Genomic DNA, 18,415 nt, shown 5'->3' on the forward strand with positions numbered 1-18,415 from the left:
GAACTACCAATTAAAAAATCAGTTATATGAAAACAGTTATAAATTGAGAAATCGAAAATATGATCACTAAATATATATACTCTCTTAGTTCATTATACCCGACAGTAAAGCAAACAAAACTCATGTGGCTCATATCGATATATCGATAGATTGGTGAACAGCTGTTTAACTGCTGGAATGCAATAAAACGCAAAACAAATGAAAGAAACAAATAAATGCTGCAAGGGGCGGCGGTGGCAGCAGGTGTGTTCGAGCCATCGAAAACCTGTTTTTGAGTCAAGAGCAAACAAACAAAACGGCATACCGCGTCGCAAAAGTGTAAAAGTGTGCCGCCAACGAAGAAGCAGCACCAACAACAGCAACAGAAGCAGCGCAGCCAACGTGAAGCTCGAGCAGCCACTGTGATTTCACTTTTCAACAGTTGCCAATAGAGAGCAGTAAACGAGCGCACGGATTAGCATAGGTTCAAATTTAATAGTTGAATTGTGCAATTAAGTGAATCTAGAAACTACCGTTACAAAGATGAATCGAGTAGGTGCAGTGATTATGCAACAAATGCGGCGGCAAAGGATGCAGCCAAGGCAGCTGCAACGATGCCTCGAACAAGTCTCACCTGTTGAGCAGCCACACCTGTCAACTTTCACTCAATTACGATGCACGTCTGCGTCAGCGGCGAGCAACAAACAGGTGACTCCACCACCGCGTCACGATTGGAATCGCGCCGTTAGCGAAGCGGAAAGGATCGTCGGATATCCTACGTCCTTTCTAAGCCTGCGCTGGCTGCTGAGCGACGAAATCGCGAATGTGGCACTACATCTGCGCAAACTGGTGGGCAGTGCGCATCCGCTAATGAAGACAGCCAAGTAAGTGGACTACAAATCATGACAGATTCAGATTAGAAAATCTATACTCCTCCAGGCACCTACTCTACAACGGCAAGAATACCATGCAGGCATGGGGTCTCATTGTCTTGCTTGTATCCAAGGCCGCTGGACATGCTCCTAGCATACCCGATGTGGAGCAGGATAAGAGCGCCGGGGTGCTCCATTCGCAGCGTGCGCTAGCCGAGGTCACCGAGATGATACGAATCTCACATTTGGTTCACAATGTAAGGAAATCCTTGAAATGCGAAATATTCAGCCTAAACAGCTTCTCACTCGTTTCTCTTTAGAGCGTTGTCAACTTGCAAAGTGGCACTGAGGCAGGCCAGGATGCCACCACCTACGATGACATGTCTTTTGGCAACAAGATTGGCCTGCTCACCGGCGACTATTTGCTTGGCCATTCCAGTGCGGAACTTGCGAATCTGCGCAATCAGGAAGTTGTGGAGCTCATCTCGTCAGCTGTGCGAGATTTTTCCGAATCGGAGTTTATAGGCGAGCGTGATGAGCAGAACAATCCGCTGCCCTTCAAGCCGGGCACATTCCAACGTCCCTCGCTCACCGTGGGCGTCGATTTCAACGAGCACGATGTGATGACGCCCATGCCGATTGGCCAGGTGATGGGTAATCCGGAACAGGAGTGGGAATGTCGTAATATCTTGAATGCAGGCAGCCTGCTTGGCAAATCCTGCCAGGCGTCCCTTAAACTGGCCGGCCAGAGCGAGCAGATGCAGCGGCACGCTTACCGCTTTGGCAAGCACCTAGCTCTGGCCTGGCAGGCTTGCCTCGATGCCGAGAGCTTTCAGAGCCCAACGCTGCCACCGGATGCAACCTTCAGTCTGGTTAGTGCGCCAGTCCTCTTTCATTTGGAGCACGATCCCAGTCTTTATAAGCTAATCGAGCCAGGCAAAAAGTCAGTGGACCTCATTGACTACAACAAAATACACAAGGAAATTCTTGCGGGTCCAGCGCTGGCCAAGACAAAGGAGCTGCAGCGAAAGCACACGGAAGCTGCCCTAAGTGTCCTGCAACATTTTCCAGCTACCGATGCGCGTCAGGCACTAGAAAACATCATTCTGGCCATGCAGGACTTATGATCAACTAAACTCGGCGACAGGAAAAGCGATGCATGGAAACGGGTTCAGGGTTATAGCATAATGACATTAAACTTAAAGTGAATCTTTAATCTTAAGGCAAAAGACAAAGTTTTTATAGCTGTGGGAATTTATGGTCTTGCATACGATGCAAATTGTTAATATTATACAAAAATATTTCTATTTGTTGCAGTCCTCTATGCAGAACTAAAATAAAATCTAACAAACTGTTTTATTTATAAGCTGAAGTGTGTTCACATTTAGGGAGATTACTGTACAGTAGAGGTATCAACGTCTGCTAATGCGCATCAGCACCAACTGCGGGCATCGCTCATATTCAAAATATTGTGGGAAATCCAAGGGCAACTCGTCCATGCGCCAAGGCTTCTTCAGTACCTGCCTCAGGAAGTGCTCATACATGGGCGCCACAGATTCACAATCCTCCAGAGTGAACACGTAACGCTTTTCCATGGCCATGTAGATGTACTTAGCTCTGCCAGACTTCTCTCCACGCTCCAGTATGTGTTCCATGACAGCGACGAAGGCGTCGGTGAGTGTGTCATCATAGACGACATCCGCTGCCAAGATTATATCACTATCATCGATCGCTGCAATCAGTTCTTTGCTCAACTGAGATCTTGAAGCAAGAAAGTCATATTCCAGCACAGAGATCTTGCTTTGCAGCAGCTGTCTATTTCGTTGAACATTCTTGCGAATCAGCTCGAGGATGCAACCGAGATTGACGTCAGTACAGTAGACTTGCCCTTTGTTCATCATAGCTGCTGTAATGCTGGTCAAACCAACTCCAGCGCCTAGCTCCAGGATTGTCTTGGAGCTCCATGCTTCCCTTTGGTGGAAGACAAAATCTGCCAGGAGCAGCGCTCCACGCCAAACTTGGAGACCAACTAGCTTCAGTTCCGTTGCATCAGAATGTTCAATTTCTATGATACCGCGCTTTGGACGTTTCACCTCCAGATCACCATCACTATCTACTTTAGCTTTACCGTTAGGTAGCTTCTCGTCGGGATAGCGAAAACGAAATTTTGACACAATTTTGCCATCAGCATCCTGCTCTGGTTGGTAGTTTGTCTCGCTGTAGATTTCCGACTTGACCGTGTACATCTGATTTCCTTATATACCAACATCCATCTAATAATATACATATCTATTTCACACTAGAGATCATCTCTATCCAAAGTGTGACTGAGCTCTCGGGAAATTTTTTTTATGAAAAATACTTCCCTAGATACTGTAATTATGCTACTTATTAGATTTGATTTTGTTAGTTGTAGCATTTAACTGTGTGATTTGTGTCATCTCCTAACTTTTAAAAATATAGAAAGAACTAATCAAATTTTTAACTATATTTTACCGCATTCTCTATATTAAAGTTTGCATCATTAATTGTGTTTTTAGTAAATAGCACAATTATGTTAACTCAATAATGGCTGTTCTGCGTATAAACGCACAAATACTGTTGGTGCCATTTTGAGCACTTAACAGTGACCATATTGAGTACTGCAGTGCCATTTTGAGTTTAACATTACCCTTTTTACATCAGCGTGGCAACGCAATTTTTTAGGTGAAAAAATTATTAAAGTCGTTGTTAAAGAAAAACAGAGTGCAAAAAACAGCAGCAAATACACACAATTAATAAAGCGAAAGCAAGATAAAAGCAAAGCAAGCGTGTGCTGCCGCCCCATTTCTTAGCCAACAAGCCCGAAAGTGTCACCGCCAAGACGTACGTGCGAAAAATGTTTTGGGACAAGGGTTATGCGCCCTCTGCTAATATAGAGGCGCTGCTCGAGAAGGAGGTGCGTAAAAGTGTGTGTTGATGTGTGAATGTGCATATGCATGTGAGTGCGTGTGCGTTTGTTTATGTGTGTGCAAATAACATTGTTCAATATACTATATGTGTGTACAATTTTGCCTACATATAGAATTCCACTGTGGAGGAATTCCTGGACGAGGAGGATATATTGCAGGAATGTAAAACGCATAAAAAGAATTTGGTCAACTATTTTACACGACCAGAAGTGATTCGTCGCCTGGTCGAGCTCATCACAACGGAACCATCAGAAGATTTACCGATGTCGCAGCGTTTCCACTACGCAAACATGTCATGTGAGATACTCACAATGTAAGCAACGCCCCCAACCCCTACTATATACATACATATATATGATGTATTTATATTGTTTTCGTTTGTCTCTTAGTGGTCTACCCTCGCTGGATGAGAAATTACTCTCGGATGCGGATACATTGCAATTGCTGTATTCATATTTGAAAAAAGAACCACCGTTAAATTCATTGCTATCATCGTTTTTTAGTAAAACATTTAGCATGCTCTTTACGAAAAAGCCAGAACAAGATTGGTTTTTGTATCAACATATGTGCCTACAATTTTTGGAGTATATTAAAGCGCAGAAGAACTTTTTGGATTACATTTGTAAACACTTCGACACACCTGTTATACCCGATCTGATCATGCAAATGATGAAGGAAATCGATGGTGGTCAACTGAAGCGCAACCTATACGAAGTAAAATTATTGCATACAATTCTTACCCCGTATACGACTATTAATATTTATAATTTCTTTTCGATTCCGCAGTGGTTAACTGAAGACAAAATTGTTGAGAGACTGATTGCAATATTGCGTAATCCTCTGGAGACCGATAAGCATGCAAATGTTGCGGACTTTTTCTGTGATCTTATTAATCAGGGCCGTCTAATGCGTCAAACGGAGCAGGAGAATGATTCATTTGAGCCGGCCTTTGATGGGTCAAATCCCATATTGCGCACGATTGAATCTGCACAGACAATTGAAGCCTTGTTAAATGTGATTTTGGAACCAAACGCTCTAGAGAGCGCCATCTTATCAGGAATATCGGTTGTACTTACGCTTATCAAGCCCCTTACATTCACGTGAGTCATCGCGAAAACAACATCAAATTTATATACAATCACTTATCTATTTATTTTTCATACTGTCAGTTATGAGCCGACTTCGGATCGCCAGCGTTTGCTGCAGAAACGCGAGAGAGAATTCCATCAGGAAGTTCAAGAGACTGTGATTGTGGTGATGGCGCCTCGCTTACATGAATTTGTGCATTTGCTGAAAAATCCGCCAGCGGTTCGTGTGTTTGTTTTTATGCATATGTTTATACTGCCTCTCAACTACACTTCTATTCCTACTTTATGTTTCTTAACGCAAATTCAAGTCTAATGTAACCAACCTCTCTTTCAGAAACCACAATTGGAGACCGCAGCTGCGATTCTTACTCCTCCATTTGGCAAAACGCGCCTACAAGTCTGTCGTGTATTCACCGCTCTGCTAGAGACCAAACACGAGACCATTCAACAGGCGTAAGTTGCAGCTAGCTCAGCCAACAAGTGTCTCTAATATGAGTTCCTATCCCTCCCACAGCATCTGTGCCACCGAATACTTTTCTCTACTGCTGGACTTTTTCAAGGAATACTGCTGGAATAATTTTCTTCACAGTGAACTGGAGAAGGCATTGCATTTGGTCTTTTATAATGAGCTCAAGAACAATAATACCACTTCTACGGAATGCACCGAAATATTCCCGGATGATTATATGTTCAATTGCTTATTGAAGTTTGCCAATGATGGCTTGGGCATGACCACAACCGAGGTGGAAATGAAGAATGCTTTGAACGATGTAAAGCGAGCCGAGGGCGGCAAAGAGAATCCAACAACAGAAATTGAATTCGAGGCGGCAGCAGCTCAGCAAGAAGCTGAAGCTGAAGCAGAAGCAGCCACCACCACAAAAGCTGCCAATGAAGTTGAAGAGGCCAACGAAGTGGAGGGCACGCAGGAAAATCACATTGAAAACAAAGCGAACGATGAACCTGCCTCTACTGCTGCTCCTAATGATAACCAAGCAGAGCCAAATACGACGACTGATGCCACTCAGGCAACGCTCAACGATTTGGACAAGACCAAAGCGCCAATAAACAACCCGCCCACTGAGATGCAAACATATGTGAGTAGAATAAACACAGTTCAATTCACATTTTTAATAACTTATTAACTTTACAGCTGATTGTCAATTGCCAATTGGTGACCAAATTGGTTAATTATTGGCGGCACAATGCAGAGGCGCAGTAAGTGAAAAGCCAGCTGAATAATTATTCATTTATAATAATAACCACATATATATTTTTGTCATCCACACAGATCTGCTGAGAAGGGTCGTCGGCTGGGCTATATGGGCCATCTGATCAAGATAATCAGACATATTACGAATTGTATATCGGAATCTGAACATATCGCTAGCCTGATTGCTTCTAGTTTTGACAACGAGGCGGACCAGCAGCTCTGGCAATCGCTAATCGCCGAGGAAGGAGAATTTACCGTGGCCGTCGCACAGCAAAATAAGCTGTTGGCCAATTGCAATCCGCACGAGGATAACGAGTATAATGCGGATAACTCGAAAGATTTCCTGGGTGAAGCTAATACTTGGGACACTGGCGCCACATCGTACAGCAATGTTTGCTATAGTGATCTGGATAATACGGACGTCGTCTTCACAATGGACAATGATCATAGCCTGTTTCAGTTTGGTCGCAACATCGACGACGACGACGATGATGATGATGATGAGCACGGGGGCAGCGGGGGCGATGGCCATAGCCATGGCATGTTTACCAAGAATTCGACAACGCTCAACAATTTGGCAGCCGATGCCTGGGATATGGATGTACAATTCGCTGATATGACTGGCTGTAATTCGCACTCGAATGTTGTAAATACCGGCACCTCCAGCTGGGGCAACGATTTCAATAGCGACAACTTTGCCGATTTCGATGCACATTTCAGCAGCTTTAGCAGCGATCTGGGCTTGCCTCATACCCAGGCGCCTTTGAATGATGCAGCACAGTCTACGAGCGATGGCTCGGACCAGCATCGAACGCTGAACGAGGACGATGTATCTATGACTGCAACCAATAATCAGCAATCAATCGTCAACAGTGATGACCAGCAAGCGGAGTACGACAACAATGCCAACGTAGAGAAGGCAGCTAGCGATAAGCTGCAGGAACTAAACGATGCTGATGCATCCGTCACCACGGCAGCCACATCGATTGTAAGTCAATTGCAATCGGTGCTGCTCGCCGGCGAAGATGATTATGAGGATGATGAGGGCATGTGGACCAAGCCTCTAGGCGGCAGCAATCAGTCTGAAACAATGGCCACCGATCCACAGACAACACTCATCACGAACGGACCCCATAAAATTGCCGAATTGTAAGCGAGTGACAGAAATTGTGAAAGTGTGTGATAAAGTGAATACTTAGACAGCAATCAAAAGTATTTAAGTAGTAAACTGGTCGAATTCATTATAATGTAGCAGTTGGCAGCAGGCATTTACTATCTATCTATCTAGCGTAACCACAGCTAGACCACGAACGGCTGTGGTTATGCTACCTAAGCAACTATTGCTGCATTTACTAATGTTTTTTGTTGTGTTTATTGCAGCAACCATGCCAACGATAACAACAGCAGCAACAGCAGCAGCGATAGCACCGGCAGCAGCAACAGCAACAACAGCAAAGCACGCGACGACAGCAACATCACAATTGAAGCAGAATCGGAGCAGCAGCCAAAGAAGTCGGAGAGCATAGCTACGGCTGCCACGAAAAATGCGGAAATTGCAACAACGACAACATAAATGTGCCGATACACTCACGCTCGCACACGCATCCACCTACACTCAACACACACAACACACGCCCGCACGGCCCACACGGCCCACACTATATACGCACACACACACGCATACATACAGCCTGAGAGACGAAGTCAGCAACCGCAATTTGTATAGCATATACATATATATACATAAAAGAATGTGTCGAAAAGTTGTAAACATAAAATGAAAAGCCTTTGATTTGCTCTTTGATCATTTCTTATACATAAGCATGCATACATATTTAAGTGTATATATATACATATATATATATATATATAGATATATATGTGTATGTGAAAACCCATTGTGTATAAGTGAAGCCCGCCCAAAAAGTTTGTAAGATTCGAAATTATGTTGTTGATTCATTGTAATCCTCTCTTGCTCTCATCTTATTGCCAATTTCCTATTTATTATAAGCTATTATTTGTTTTCACATTCAAATACTCTATACAAAAACAAATGAGCATTACTTAAGAGTTACCCAACAATAAATTTTGTGTTTTTTTTTTAGCTTGAAAAATGTACTATATACTGATATGTTTATTGTTTGTATTAATTAGAGACATGTGTTAATTTTTGTATGTACTTTGAAACAAAGCAAAACCAAATAATCAAACCTTTGCTACACACACTCACACAGTTGCTGAAAGCACAAAACAAATACAGTATGTATGTATATGACATATATTATTTGCCCTTTCTCATACTATTTCTCGTACCAAAAAAAGAAAACGAAAATGTATTCAATGTCGAAAGTACAAAAGAGAGAGAACTACAAAGCAACAACAGCATTTGCCACGCCCACACACAAAATACACACACACACACACACACACACACACACACACACACATAAATAAGACATATGTGTATACCTTGTAAAACCTTTTTATACTTTTTTAAAAACAATGTAAGTCTCAGAAGACATATATATAGATATTGCAGCAGTATGTATATATAACTATTATAATTTGTGCAGCTTTGTTGTTGTTGTTGTTGAGGAATGTTTGTGAAAACAAAAAATATACAAAAAGAACAAAACCGAAATGAGAAATGAACAGATATGCCATCATTTGCTTCCAAATAATTACATTATAATTATGTTTAAAAAATAAAATGAGTTAAAAACAAAAACCAATTCCAAAAAGAAAAGAAAAAAAAACCTACTTTAAAAGTAAAATTTGATGTTTATTTTGCACACACAATGAAAAAATGACATCACATGCTTAATTGAAATCAATTGTTATAAAAAGTTTATAGACATAATAAACACTCGAAAGGTCGATAGTTGAGGAGGCAACATATCAGCTCAACATTAAACCCAATCTCTAACTGCAATGAGATTTGATTACAAAAAAGAAAATACATTAAACATACAATTTAATAACTAATAAAAACAATAGTTTAGTCATAAGGAAACAGAGCATGTCTTCTGCACTAATCTAACCAAACAGCAAAGAAAAAAAAAAAACCTATAAATCCATACAAAATGCTTGCACAAATTTCAAATCGCTTGCTTTTATTTTTGCAATAAATAAAACAAAAAATTAATGGAAAAAATTAAGTAAAAACATAGCAAAAATGTTTAAACTATCTCTGATGTAAACTGTGATAATTAAATGAAGTTGCAGGGTATTTGATAAAAAAGAAAAAAAAAATGAAAAAAAAAATACTGAATAAAATTAACACACGAAAAGCTCAACAAATTGTGAATTGTAAAACATTTTGTTGTTCACACCCACACACACACACACTAGCACTCACATACATACACAGCCCACACCGACATCATTTCTTATATGAACTACAACAAACAGCAATATGTACTGCAATAAAGTCTCTCATTGAAGAAGTCTATTATTATACGGCATACGTAAGGAATTAATGTTTAATCCGTAATGAAACCAAATTTGTAAACAATTAAATTTGCTTGTGAACCATAGACAATTGTCATTATCGTTTCGGTCTTCCCCAATAATTGTTTTTGTTCGTCGTCTACTAACCAGCAACCGAATCCTTCCCTCGTGCATATGCCTTACCCAAACAACTTCAATGACAACTTTCGTATGGAAATTGATTGGATTATACTATGATGAAGATTTGTTGTAATACCTTATATAAGTAGAGATAGATTTACTTGCATACTGTGTGTCTTTTAAATATTAAGCAAGCATATTCAACTTGGACAGCTCGATGGATTCGAAAAGCAGAGTATTTTCAATTTAAGCTGATTTACTAACAATATTGAGAATGAATAAAAACTGATCAAATGAAATGTAGACAAAGTCTTGTGCGCAGCTTTAAGCAATTTGTTAAAGTGCAAAAAACCACAGCAAATTGAGATTTAAACAATAAGTGAATGAAAATATTATAATTATATATACATATATTAAATACCAAACGTCCAATGTTTTGCATGCGACCCATGCATAAACAAAACTAACAACAATTGTGAACACTAAAGTCTTCAACAAAAAAAAAAAAAAAAAAAAAAAAAAAAAAAAAAAAAAAACCAGTTTTGAGATCTGCTAACTAACAAACACTTATACTCGTACATATTAAAGTTATATATTAAATAAAAGGAAGAAACCAAAATGTAAGAGTGAAAAAATGAAAACAAAAACCAATTGTACTTTATAATAAACATTTTTTGTCTGTGTGTGTTCAGCAGTTCAGTATTTCAATTAAGCCAAGTTAAATCAAATCCAAAACGTACTAAAACCAAGGTTTCCCATTGAAAACCAAAACAAAATTATATAAAATAACAAAAAAGACAAAAAAAAAAAGTGAATTATTAAAAACTTAAGCGTAGCGAAATTAAAGAAAATGCTTCAAATAAAATTCTTAAACACTTCAAAGATAAAGAATAAAGAACCAGCGGGAACAACAACGATCGAGCACGAGCAACTGTAATACAACCAAAACTTCATATATATACTACTACATACATATATATACAAAGACCCTATACTAACTGCATACGTACATTTATGAAAGTAACTAATAAATGTTGTTAGCATTAACTTGAACAATTGCATAATATTAATAATAATATTGATAACATTTTGTTAAATGAAAAGGAAATCGTAGTTAACCGAACCCAAGTGTGCTTCATGTAAGAATTTGTGTTACGATTTTTACAATGCAATAAAAAATTCCAATAAATTCGCCCCACTTTAAGCTAGTATTCCTAAAGGTCTTAAGTATTTACGATCGGTGTCTAATATATATATGTGTATATGTAAACCTTATGTAACGAGTAGAGACTTTAAAGCCAACAAAAACGTATCGTCAAATATCCAAAATAGGTAAAACAAGAAAGATTAGCTAAACCTTGCATACATCTATATACATACATGCATATATATGTAATACGAATAACGGTTTAATTATACATATATAAGTGCTTCAAGTGATAAATACACCCACACATACACACAAACACACAAGGAAACATACACCTACACAGCGTATTGTCAACCTTAAGAATTTTCTGTTATAACTGAATCGAAACTACTTGAAACAAACCCCCCAAGGGACACTCTGGAATAGAAATTCCTTGAGGTAGTGCCTTAAAACTGTATAAGAACAAGAACACAATGTTTTGTTTAAACAAAAGAAGACGAGAAATGTACTAGTTCCAGTATCTTAAACAAATATATAGTTAACTCTATGCTCCGATCTATATACTACATTAATTAACACACACACACATTATATATATACATACTATATTGTATTTAATAATATACTCTTAACTTACCGTCGCATTTTCTACCATATACTACAATCTATATGTATAAATCTCGTATTTTTGACTATTTTGGAACATGTTTTGCTCAAACGACAGTTTTCTAACAGCACACATATACACAAACACACCAACAGCCACACACACACATATACACACACACATATATATATATATACATAGTTAAGTATCGATCTGCTTTGACATAGTTAAAATACATTTTGTGATTGCTTTGCTGTATGATGTCTGAACGCCCTAATGGGATATCCTGAATGTATTCATCTATATTTATGTATACAGTCACACATACGCACACACGCACATACACCAACTGTTATGTATGTGCACGTGTGTGTAGGTAGTGTGCGAGCATTATCGAATAATTAATACGATTTGTGCATTATTTCGATAGAAATACACTTTGATTACGTATTGAAATGAATAAAGCGATTAAACAATTTGATTCATTTGATTTCAATTGAGACTATGTGAAGAAGAGGAAAGAATTAATTAAAGTAGATAAGAATTAAGACTTCACATCAAAATATACCATAAAAAATTATTTATTTCGACTCTGCAAGTCTCTACGGGATTTCAAACCCAATCACAGCCAGACTCCTCTAATATAAATGCTTCCAAAGTCCTCTAAGCATATACAGCTCTATATATAGATCATACAATATATAATCGCTGCCACGCCCACACTCAGCTATGATGCGGCACGGCGCTCTCTGTCGCCGACGCAGTTGCAGTTGTTGTGGTGCTGCTTGCGGCATGTCGCGTCTCCATGTGCCGCTGCAGATCTCTGGCCCGGGCGAGCGTCTTCTGGCAGATCTGGCATTGGTAGCCCGCCTCCTGCTGGCCATCGGCTTCGCCACTGCTGCCACTCGGCTGCGTTTGTAGGTGGAGGCGCACGTGCTTGTTGAGATTGCTCGGATCGCCGAAGGGACGCAGACAGAACTTGCACTTGAGTGGCTTGAAGCCAGTGTGGGTGCGTATGTGAATCTTCAAGCCGTACTTGCGAGAGTAGACCTTGCCGCAGTAGATGCACAGATGGCCCTGCTTCGAGGCGCCCATGTTGCTGACGATTGCCTCGATCTGTGCGGCTGCGTTCATCGGATGCGGTGCACCCATCGCTGAAATGGAGGGCAGATAGGACATCGTTGCTGCCGCCGGCTGAGAGCTGTGTGGCAAGGGCAGGCCAAGCGGTTGCATGCCAGCCAGCGGACGAAAGGCGGAGAAGCGTGCGGATGTGGCTGCAGGAGGCGGTGGTGGCGAGCGATTCGGCGAGGCCGAGGATGTCGAGGAGGTGGCCGGTGTGGGTGACAGAGTTATTGTGGTTGTTGAGCTGGGTGGAGCTGGTGCCGTCGCCTTCAGTGCGTAATGCAGGCGCATCCACAGCAGATCCATAACGCTGCGGCCACAGCCCAGGGCCAGATGGATCTTCAACGGATGTGGCGTCTCGAAGGTCAAATGGCACAGATGACAGGTGTAACGATTGTTGCCTAAGGGAAAAAAGAGAAGTTGATGTGAATCCAATTAGATTTGACTATCATATGAATGAGTGAGCGTAAAATGGGACTTGGACTCCAATTGGATAAGTCAGGCATGATAAATTGGAAAAATTCAGGGTTATAGTACCACAAAATCCAATTGGAAATGTATGTACCTAATAGTATTAATTCTAATTAGACTATGTATAGAAATAATCCTTCAATGATCCTTCCCAATTTTTCTAATCTCTTACCTTGTATGTTGAGCGGTGTGAGAAAGGGTATGCCCATGAGCAACACCAGCTCCTCGCCGAACCAGGCCACAATCTCGTCCTCGCGGCCCACGTCCCGCACCAGTCGAATGCGCAGCTGTCCGGCGTGCAGCTCGAACAGCGCATTGAAGCTGTAAATGTCCTCGGAGAGTTTGATCTGTCGCAGCATCGAGGCGGTTAGCGCCAATTCGCCGTTCGCCAGACCGCAATGCACGTGGGCGTCGCTGGCAGTGGGCGTGCCCATGGAGCTGAGCAGCGCTGCAGTGGGTATGCCGCCGGAGCACGTGTCCTTGGGCGTATACTGAGCTGTATAGACACCTGGACGTAAGCTGCTCCTCGCTCTCTTGGCGGGCGCCTGCTGGTTCGAGATCGTGGGCGTGGCCACTGTCGTTGTGGTCGCCGTGGTGCTGCCGGGCAGCAGCTGCTCGATGCGAAAGATCATGCTGGCGGCGCGCTTGGAGCCCTGTCCACTTGATTCATCCAGTTCGAGGCTGTCGAGTTGAGCCGTCGTGTGCATCGCTCGCGTTCGTAAACGATTCTGTTTTCCAATTGGAAGCCGGCCGCTGCTTTTATAGCGGCGCAGCTTCCCTGCTCGCTAAATGTCCTGTGTTTGGATTTGTTACGGCTTGCAGTGTCAAAACAACTCCGGCGTCAAGTGCAAGAATTCCCAGCGCAGACATAGCTACGCACTTTGCGGCCCTCTCGCTCGCACGCACCAGCTCAGACCAGGACGCGGGCATCCCTTTGCGCCAGGTCCTGGTCCGCACGGTGGTAGCTGGCTGTGCGCGGCAAGTGCAACATCATGTACATCGGCACTAAAGCACTAAGCATCAAGCTAAGCGGCCCTGTAGCAAGTGTGCGTATTCCTTTGCCTAATCCTCTCATACCCAAAACCCGAAACCCCTCTCTGCCCAACCCCCTGGTCCTTGTCCTTTTCTCATTTCGTTTTTTTTTTTTTTGGCTTTTGGGCTGGCTGTGCCTAGGCAAATGTTTTTAATTGAAATTAAACGATCGTTTGTTGTCCTTGTTCGTCTTGTTGTTGTTGTTGTTGTTGTTGCTCTTGCTGCTGTTGTTGCTGTAATGCCACCATATACAAATCGCATTCGCTTTCGTCAATGGCATCCCCCTCGTCCTCGTCCTTGCCCGGCCCGGCCACCCTCATTGATAATGCCTTAATATATTGGTGTGTATCGTTTTACTATTTGTGGTTTAGGGTGGGTCGTGATTTTTGCCAAGCGAGCGAACTGGCGGGCCTCAAAAGGGCCCGAAGAGCTTAAGCTGACATTGAATTTTCTTTATGAAAGGCACGTCTATATTGATGAGGAATATGGATATATATATTTATGCAGCTCATAGAAAGGTTCCTAGAGACTTAATTGGGATTTTAGGAGTAAGAATAAAATACAGTTTGCCATAGATCTATTTAAATATACGTATATATATATGTATAAAACTTGTCTAGTATTGACCAAACGATTGAATATATCAATAGAGTCAGTCTCTAGTTGTTATATAATATAATATATAATCTCTTATTATTATATATCACATTGAATAATAATAGATTTGATATTGCTCGATTCATCATCGGGCCCAACTGCAGGCGCAGCAAGTCCGCTCCTGTGCCGCGTAAAATATGCTTCGACACTAATGTTTTCATCATTGGAAAGGCAACAACCCCGCCGCTAATATATACTATGAGGCGATGCGATCAACAGGACAAGGCGAAAAACATGTGTTGCCAGTCACACAGTCACAGACGCCCGGGATGGGGTTAGTAAATCTGAGGGAGGGGTTGTGGTTGCGCAGCCCTTAAGTAATGTAAAGTGTGCCAGCCAATTTGCAGGCAGAGTCAGAGCCACAGCCACAGACAGAGGCGGACACACCTGGCTCGAGCCAATTTCGAGTTGGTGTTTGCTTGTCTTAAATAAGTGGGCCAAGACCAGTTGTTGTTGCTGTTGCTATTCGTGTTCGAATTTGTGTTTATTGTACAAATTTCTCAATTTAAATTACTTGCGATAGACATAGCCCCCGGGGGCTGGGTCGTCGCCGCCGTCGTCATCGCAATCGTGACAGCCTCCGCTGGCGGCCAGCTTATCGAGTGCCTCCTGTATCTCGATGGGTATGGGCGGCGGTGTGGGCAGATGATCGCCCTGCGGCTGAAAGCCATTCTCATCGGCTATGTAGGTCAGCGAGATGCTCTCACCCTCCGGACTGCTGTAGGAGAAGGAGCCCTCGGCCACCTGCGCCTCAGCACCTTCGACGCCCGGATTCTTCAGGTAGCCCATCTCCTCGGCCTTGATGCCATTGCCCGTCTCATATTCGTACTACGAAAGCAGAGAGAAGCGAATTTCAGCAGCTTTCATTTAGTAGTTAGCCAGCTTGTCTTACCATATAGGAGCCATCGGTATTTACTTTCGATTCCAGCTTGATAATGGGTATAATTTCGCCTCCTCCGCCGCCACCGGCACCACCTCCATTGCCCCCATTCGAGGGTGGCAAATAATTCTGGTTGGGATTACTGGGCGGCGGTCCGTAGCTGTCGCGTGGTGGTGCGGGTGGTGCTGGTGGTGGCTTCTTCGGTGGAGCTCCATATGTTGGCTTCGGCGCTGGTCCAGGTGGTGGCGGTGGCGGTGGCTTTGGTGCTGCGTATGTTGGCTTCGGCGCTGGTTTTGGTGCTCCATAGCTGCTGCTCGGTGGCTTCGGCTTGGGCTTCGGTGCTGGCGGCTTGGCCGGCACATAAGTTGCTGGTGGACGCGCACTCGGATAGCCCGCCGGCTTGGCCGCTGCCACATGCAGCCCGATGAGCAGAACTAACCACAAAGTTGCTCGTTCCATTTGGCTATCGCACTTCTGATGCCCGTCGATGCCGACTGACGGCTGCTTTTATATCTATGGCCAGCACGCTTGCTTTTGACCACAACCTGTTGCACCCGGGGGTCAGGCACGTGCGTGGCCATGTGGCCAAATGTGTTGCATCGGAAAATACAAAAATTAATGCAAAGCCGAAAACTGGGCCAATGCGAATGCATTGCGCGAAGATGAAGGCAAAGATCTTGACACCAGCTATGATGAAAGGAAGACAATAATACATATATCAGTGTAATTTGTACATTATTTATTGTTCAGCTGGAATTCTGTGGCACTCGCATAGAATTTTACTGATAGATTTTTAATAATATATTTTGTTCTTGGATATAATTTTAGCTTCCATTCACTTCTCAGCTTACAGTTTTCTTTGCTTATGATCTTTTCTGATCTCCAGGACAGTCAGTGGAAATTCAGCATTCATCATTTTATCAAATGCTCTCTGCGATTCTCAAGTGTTGCCTAAGCTTTTTGCTGATCAGCAAACGTAGTTGATGAAATTGAATTTTCAGTTGCTTATCATTAATTACACTGAAATAGTTAGCAATTGAATCAAATCAAATCTAGATAAATCGACAAACTAAAAATCTTACATTTCCGCAACTAATCGCCAAAAACAACAAAACCCGCTAGGCCTCGACAGAGCAAAGCTATGAGGGGAGATGGAAACGGACGCTGTAGGATAAGGATCAGGCACGGCACAGGCAACACCTGCAGCAGCAGCAGCAGCAGCAGCAGTAGCAACCACCCCGTGTATGTTTGGCAACTACTCTAATGCACTTTGCTTGTCCCAATTGGGGGGCGGGGCGAAGGTGAAGAAGGGTGCTAAGCCCCTGGAGTTGTCGGCTTTAGTCAATCGTCTATTAACTTTTTGCCCAGGCTCAGCTCAGACCAACGACTGCAGACTGTGATGCCGCTAATATTGCCTGGACAGTGGTGGCGGTGGCGGTGGTGGTGGTGGTGTCGCTGTGGCTGTTGCTATTGCTGTATGATGGACGCTGGCTTGGCAACCCTGAACTGGATTCTGGTTCAGGTTCTGGTTCTGGTCCCGCTGCTGGCACATTGGCTCCGGCCCAGCTAATGGCAATGTTGTTGCCAGCTTGTTCTACTTGTAATGTGCTGGCGCGCAGCTGACGGCTTCCCAGGCGCTGTGGATTTTTGAACCTGTTCAGCGATTGTCAGCGTCAGCTGTTGCCCAGCTAGCAGTTGGGCAGTTGGCTAGCAACCACCGAAAACCACCGAAAACCACCAACAATCCACCAACTAACCACCACTCCAGCTAGCACCAAACGCTGCACCGGCTGCCAAAACCAACAATTGTCGGTCCATCGGAGTCATTGGCTCGACATTTCGCCACGCACCCATTGCGCATATTTCGCGCCCGCATTTGCCAAAAAGCGAAACCTCGATTCTCAACTTCATGAAATGCATTTTGACAGAGCGCAACGATCTAATTGCGATTTCTGGCGCTTCGGCCGCATCAACCACGGCGCCGATTAAGTTCTTCTGCACGCCTAAATAAACATTTTGATGCGGACCCTTTGATAAATTATTCGCAGCCCACATTGACAGCCCAAATGTGCATATCAGTATATGTATATCCGATTCGCGGGAGTTCTAGCAACTGTTGATTAGGCTACTTAAGGGTGGAGTACTCAAATCGAGTACTGGAAATATCATTTATCGTTGATTAAAATTGTGTTTTCAATGAATTTCCTATTTTAAATATTGAAATATAATTAATAAAAAATATATTATACTTTAATTTATAAATTTACAATTTATAAAAATTATTTACTCTTGTTTTATTATTTTTTTTTTAATTTTATAGGTCTTTAAAATATTATAAAAAGTATTAAAAAATGTATTCGAAATTGTTTAGAAAAAAAAATCACTACAAATTTATTGACAAATATAAACTTATTGAAAACACATAAAAAGAACCATAAATAAATGTTCTAAAAGCAGTTGTATAAAAGAACTTTGCCTAGACTCTAGAGGACAAATCAAGAACAAACTCAAATTATTTCTGCCTTAGGCAAACCAAAAGATTAAAACATAAATTAAGCACTTGTCTCGAAACAAGATTCAAATATGTGAGTTTATGTAAAATGTACATAAAAATAATTTAATTATAAATAATAAAAAAATACAACACGTATCCGCTTCAAATGCTTCAGTTAGCTTTCTTCGTGTTCTGTTATTGTTATTTCATTCTTTTTTTTTACATTTTTTCCTTCTTTTTGGGGTTTTGTCAGAGAACAAAAGTTGTGCCATAAACTATGACGCAATCGGCTTCACAAAGGCTGGCCGCTCAGATATATTTGTTTTCATTAT

General features: G+C 42.2%; 5 protein-coding genes across 5 annotated transcripts; 2 read left to right on the forward strand and 3 right to left on the reverse strand.

The window, feature by feature from the left end:
- The first annotated feature begins 136 nt into the window (after positions 1–136).
- Positions 137–2,217, forward strand: Pdss2 (Decaprenyl diphosphate synthase subunit 2). Its single transcript, XM_018101520.3, has 3 exons — positions 137–863; positions 919–1,108; positions 1,172–2,217. The coding sequence occupies exons 1-3, from the start codon at positions 523–525 to the stop codon at positions 1,976–1,978; spliced, it is 1,338 nt and encodes a 445-aa protein (XP_017957009.1). The 5' UTR covers positions 137–522; the 3' UTR covers positions 1,979–2,217.
- On the reverse strand, positions 2,189–3,151 carry LOC108651666 (methyltransferase-like protein 22). Its single transcript, XM_018101521.3, has one exon. The coding sequence runs from the start codon at positions 3,095–3,097 to the stop codon at positions 2,264–2,266; it is 834 nt and encodes a 277-aa protein (XP_017957010.1). The 5' UTR covers positions 3,098–3,151; the 3' UTR covers positions 2,189–2,263.
- Positions 3,152–3,274: 123 nt separating this feature from the next.
- fmt (phosphatase 6 regulatory subunit 1-like protein fmt) lies at positions 3,275–9,945 on the forward strand. The gene is made up of 10 exons (XM_018101505.3): positions 3,275–3,789; positions 3,916–4,115; positions 4,192–4,516; positions 4,589–4,902; positions 4,972–5,110; positions 5,225–5,343; positions 5,405–5,984; positions 6,041–6,105; positions 6,179–7,249; positions 7,481–9,945. The coding sequence occupies exons 1-10, from the start codon at positions 3,730–3,732 to the stop codon at positions 7,671–7,673; spliced, it is 3,066 nt and encodes a 1,021-aa protein (XP_017956994.1). The 5' UTR covers positions 3,275–3,729; the 3' UTR covers positions 7,674–9,945.
- Positions 9,946–12,060: 2,115 nt separating this feature from the next.
- Positions 12,061–14,017, reverse strand: Prdm13 (PR/SET domain 13). The gene is made up of 2 exons (XM_018099203.3): positions 13,193–14,017; positions 12,061–12,950 (listed from the first exon to the last, which is right to left on the reverse strand). Exons 1-2 carry the CDS (start codon positions 13,725–13,727, stop codon positions 12,151–12,153), a joined length of 1,335 nt encoding a protein of 444 aa, XP_017954692.1. The 5' UTR covers positions 13,728–14,017; the 3' UTR covers positions 12,061–12,150.
- A 1,153-nt stretch (positions 14,018–15,170) lies between these two features.
- On the reverse strand, positions 15,171–16,240 carry Cpr65Az (Cuticular protein 65Az). The gene is made up of 2 exons (XM_089259091.1): positions 15,602–16,240; positions 15,171–15,537 (listed from the first exon to the last, which is right to left on the reverse strand). Exons 1-2 carry the CDS (start codon positions 16,046–16,048, stop codon positions 15,220–15,222), a joined length of 765 nt encoding a protein of 254 aa, XP_089115217.1. The 5' UTR covers positions 16,049–16,240; the 3' UTR covers positions 15,171–15,219.
- Positions 16,241–18,415: the final 2,175 nt, after the last annotated feature.

Source organism: Drosophila navojoa, chromosome 4 (genome assembly GCF_054131105.1).
Source record: "Drosophila navojoa isolate 15081-1374.11 chromosome 4, UAZ_NAV_1.0, whole genome shotgun sequence".
Taxonomy (NCBI): Eukaryota; Metazoa; Arthropoda; class Insecta; order Diptera; family Drosophilidae; genus Drosophila; species Drosophila navojoa.

Bases quoted from the DNA above. Each gene is read 5' to 3' on its own strand.
- LOC108651666 (XM_018101521.3), bottom strand. From the start codon at position 3,097: ATGTACACGGTCAAGTCGGAAATCTACAGCGAGACAAACTACCAACCA.
- fmt (XM_018101505.3), top strand. From the start codon at position 3,730: ATGTTTTGGGACAAGGGTTATGCGCCCTCTGCTAATATAGAGGCGCTG. The intron at 4,903-4,971 runs GTGAGTCATCGC...TCATACTGTCAG, and splicing joins ATCAAGCCCCTTACATTCAC to TTATGAGCCGACTTCGGATC. The intron at 5,344-5,404 runs GTAAGTTGCAGC...TCCCTCCCACAG, and splicing joins CACGAGACCATTCAACAGGC to CATCTGTGCCACCGAATACT.
- Pdss2 (XM_018101520.3), top strand. From the start codon at position 523: ATGAATCGAGTAGGTGCAGTGATTATGCAACAAATGCGGCGGCAAAGG. The intron at 864-918 runs GTAAGTGGACTA...ATACTCCTCCAG, and splicing joins CCGCTAATGAAGACAGCCAA to GCACCTACTCTACAACGGCA. The intron at 1,109-1,171 runs GTAAGGAAATCC...GTTTCTCTTTAG, and splicing joins TCTCACATTTGGTTCACAAT to AGCGTTGTCAACTTGCAAAG.
- Prdm13 (XM_018099203.3), bottom strand. From the start codon at position 13,727: ATGCACACGACGGCTCAACTCGACAGCCTCGAACTGGATGAATCAAGT. The intron at 12,951-13,192 runs GTAAGAGATTAG...TTTTTCCCTTAG, and splicing joins CACACCGCTCAACATACAAG to GCAACAATCGTTACACCTGT.
- Cpr65Az (XM_089259091.1), bottom strand. From the start codon at position 16,048: ATGGAACGAGCAACTTTGTGGTTAGTTCTGCTCATCGGGCTGCATGTG. The intron at 15,538-15,601 runs GTAAGACAAGCT...CTGCTTTCGTAG, and splicing joins ATACCGATGGCTCCTATATG to TACGAATATGAGACGGGCAA.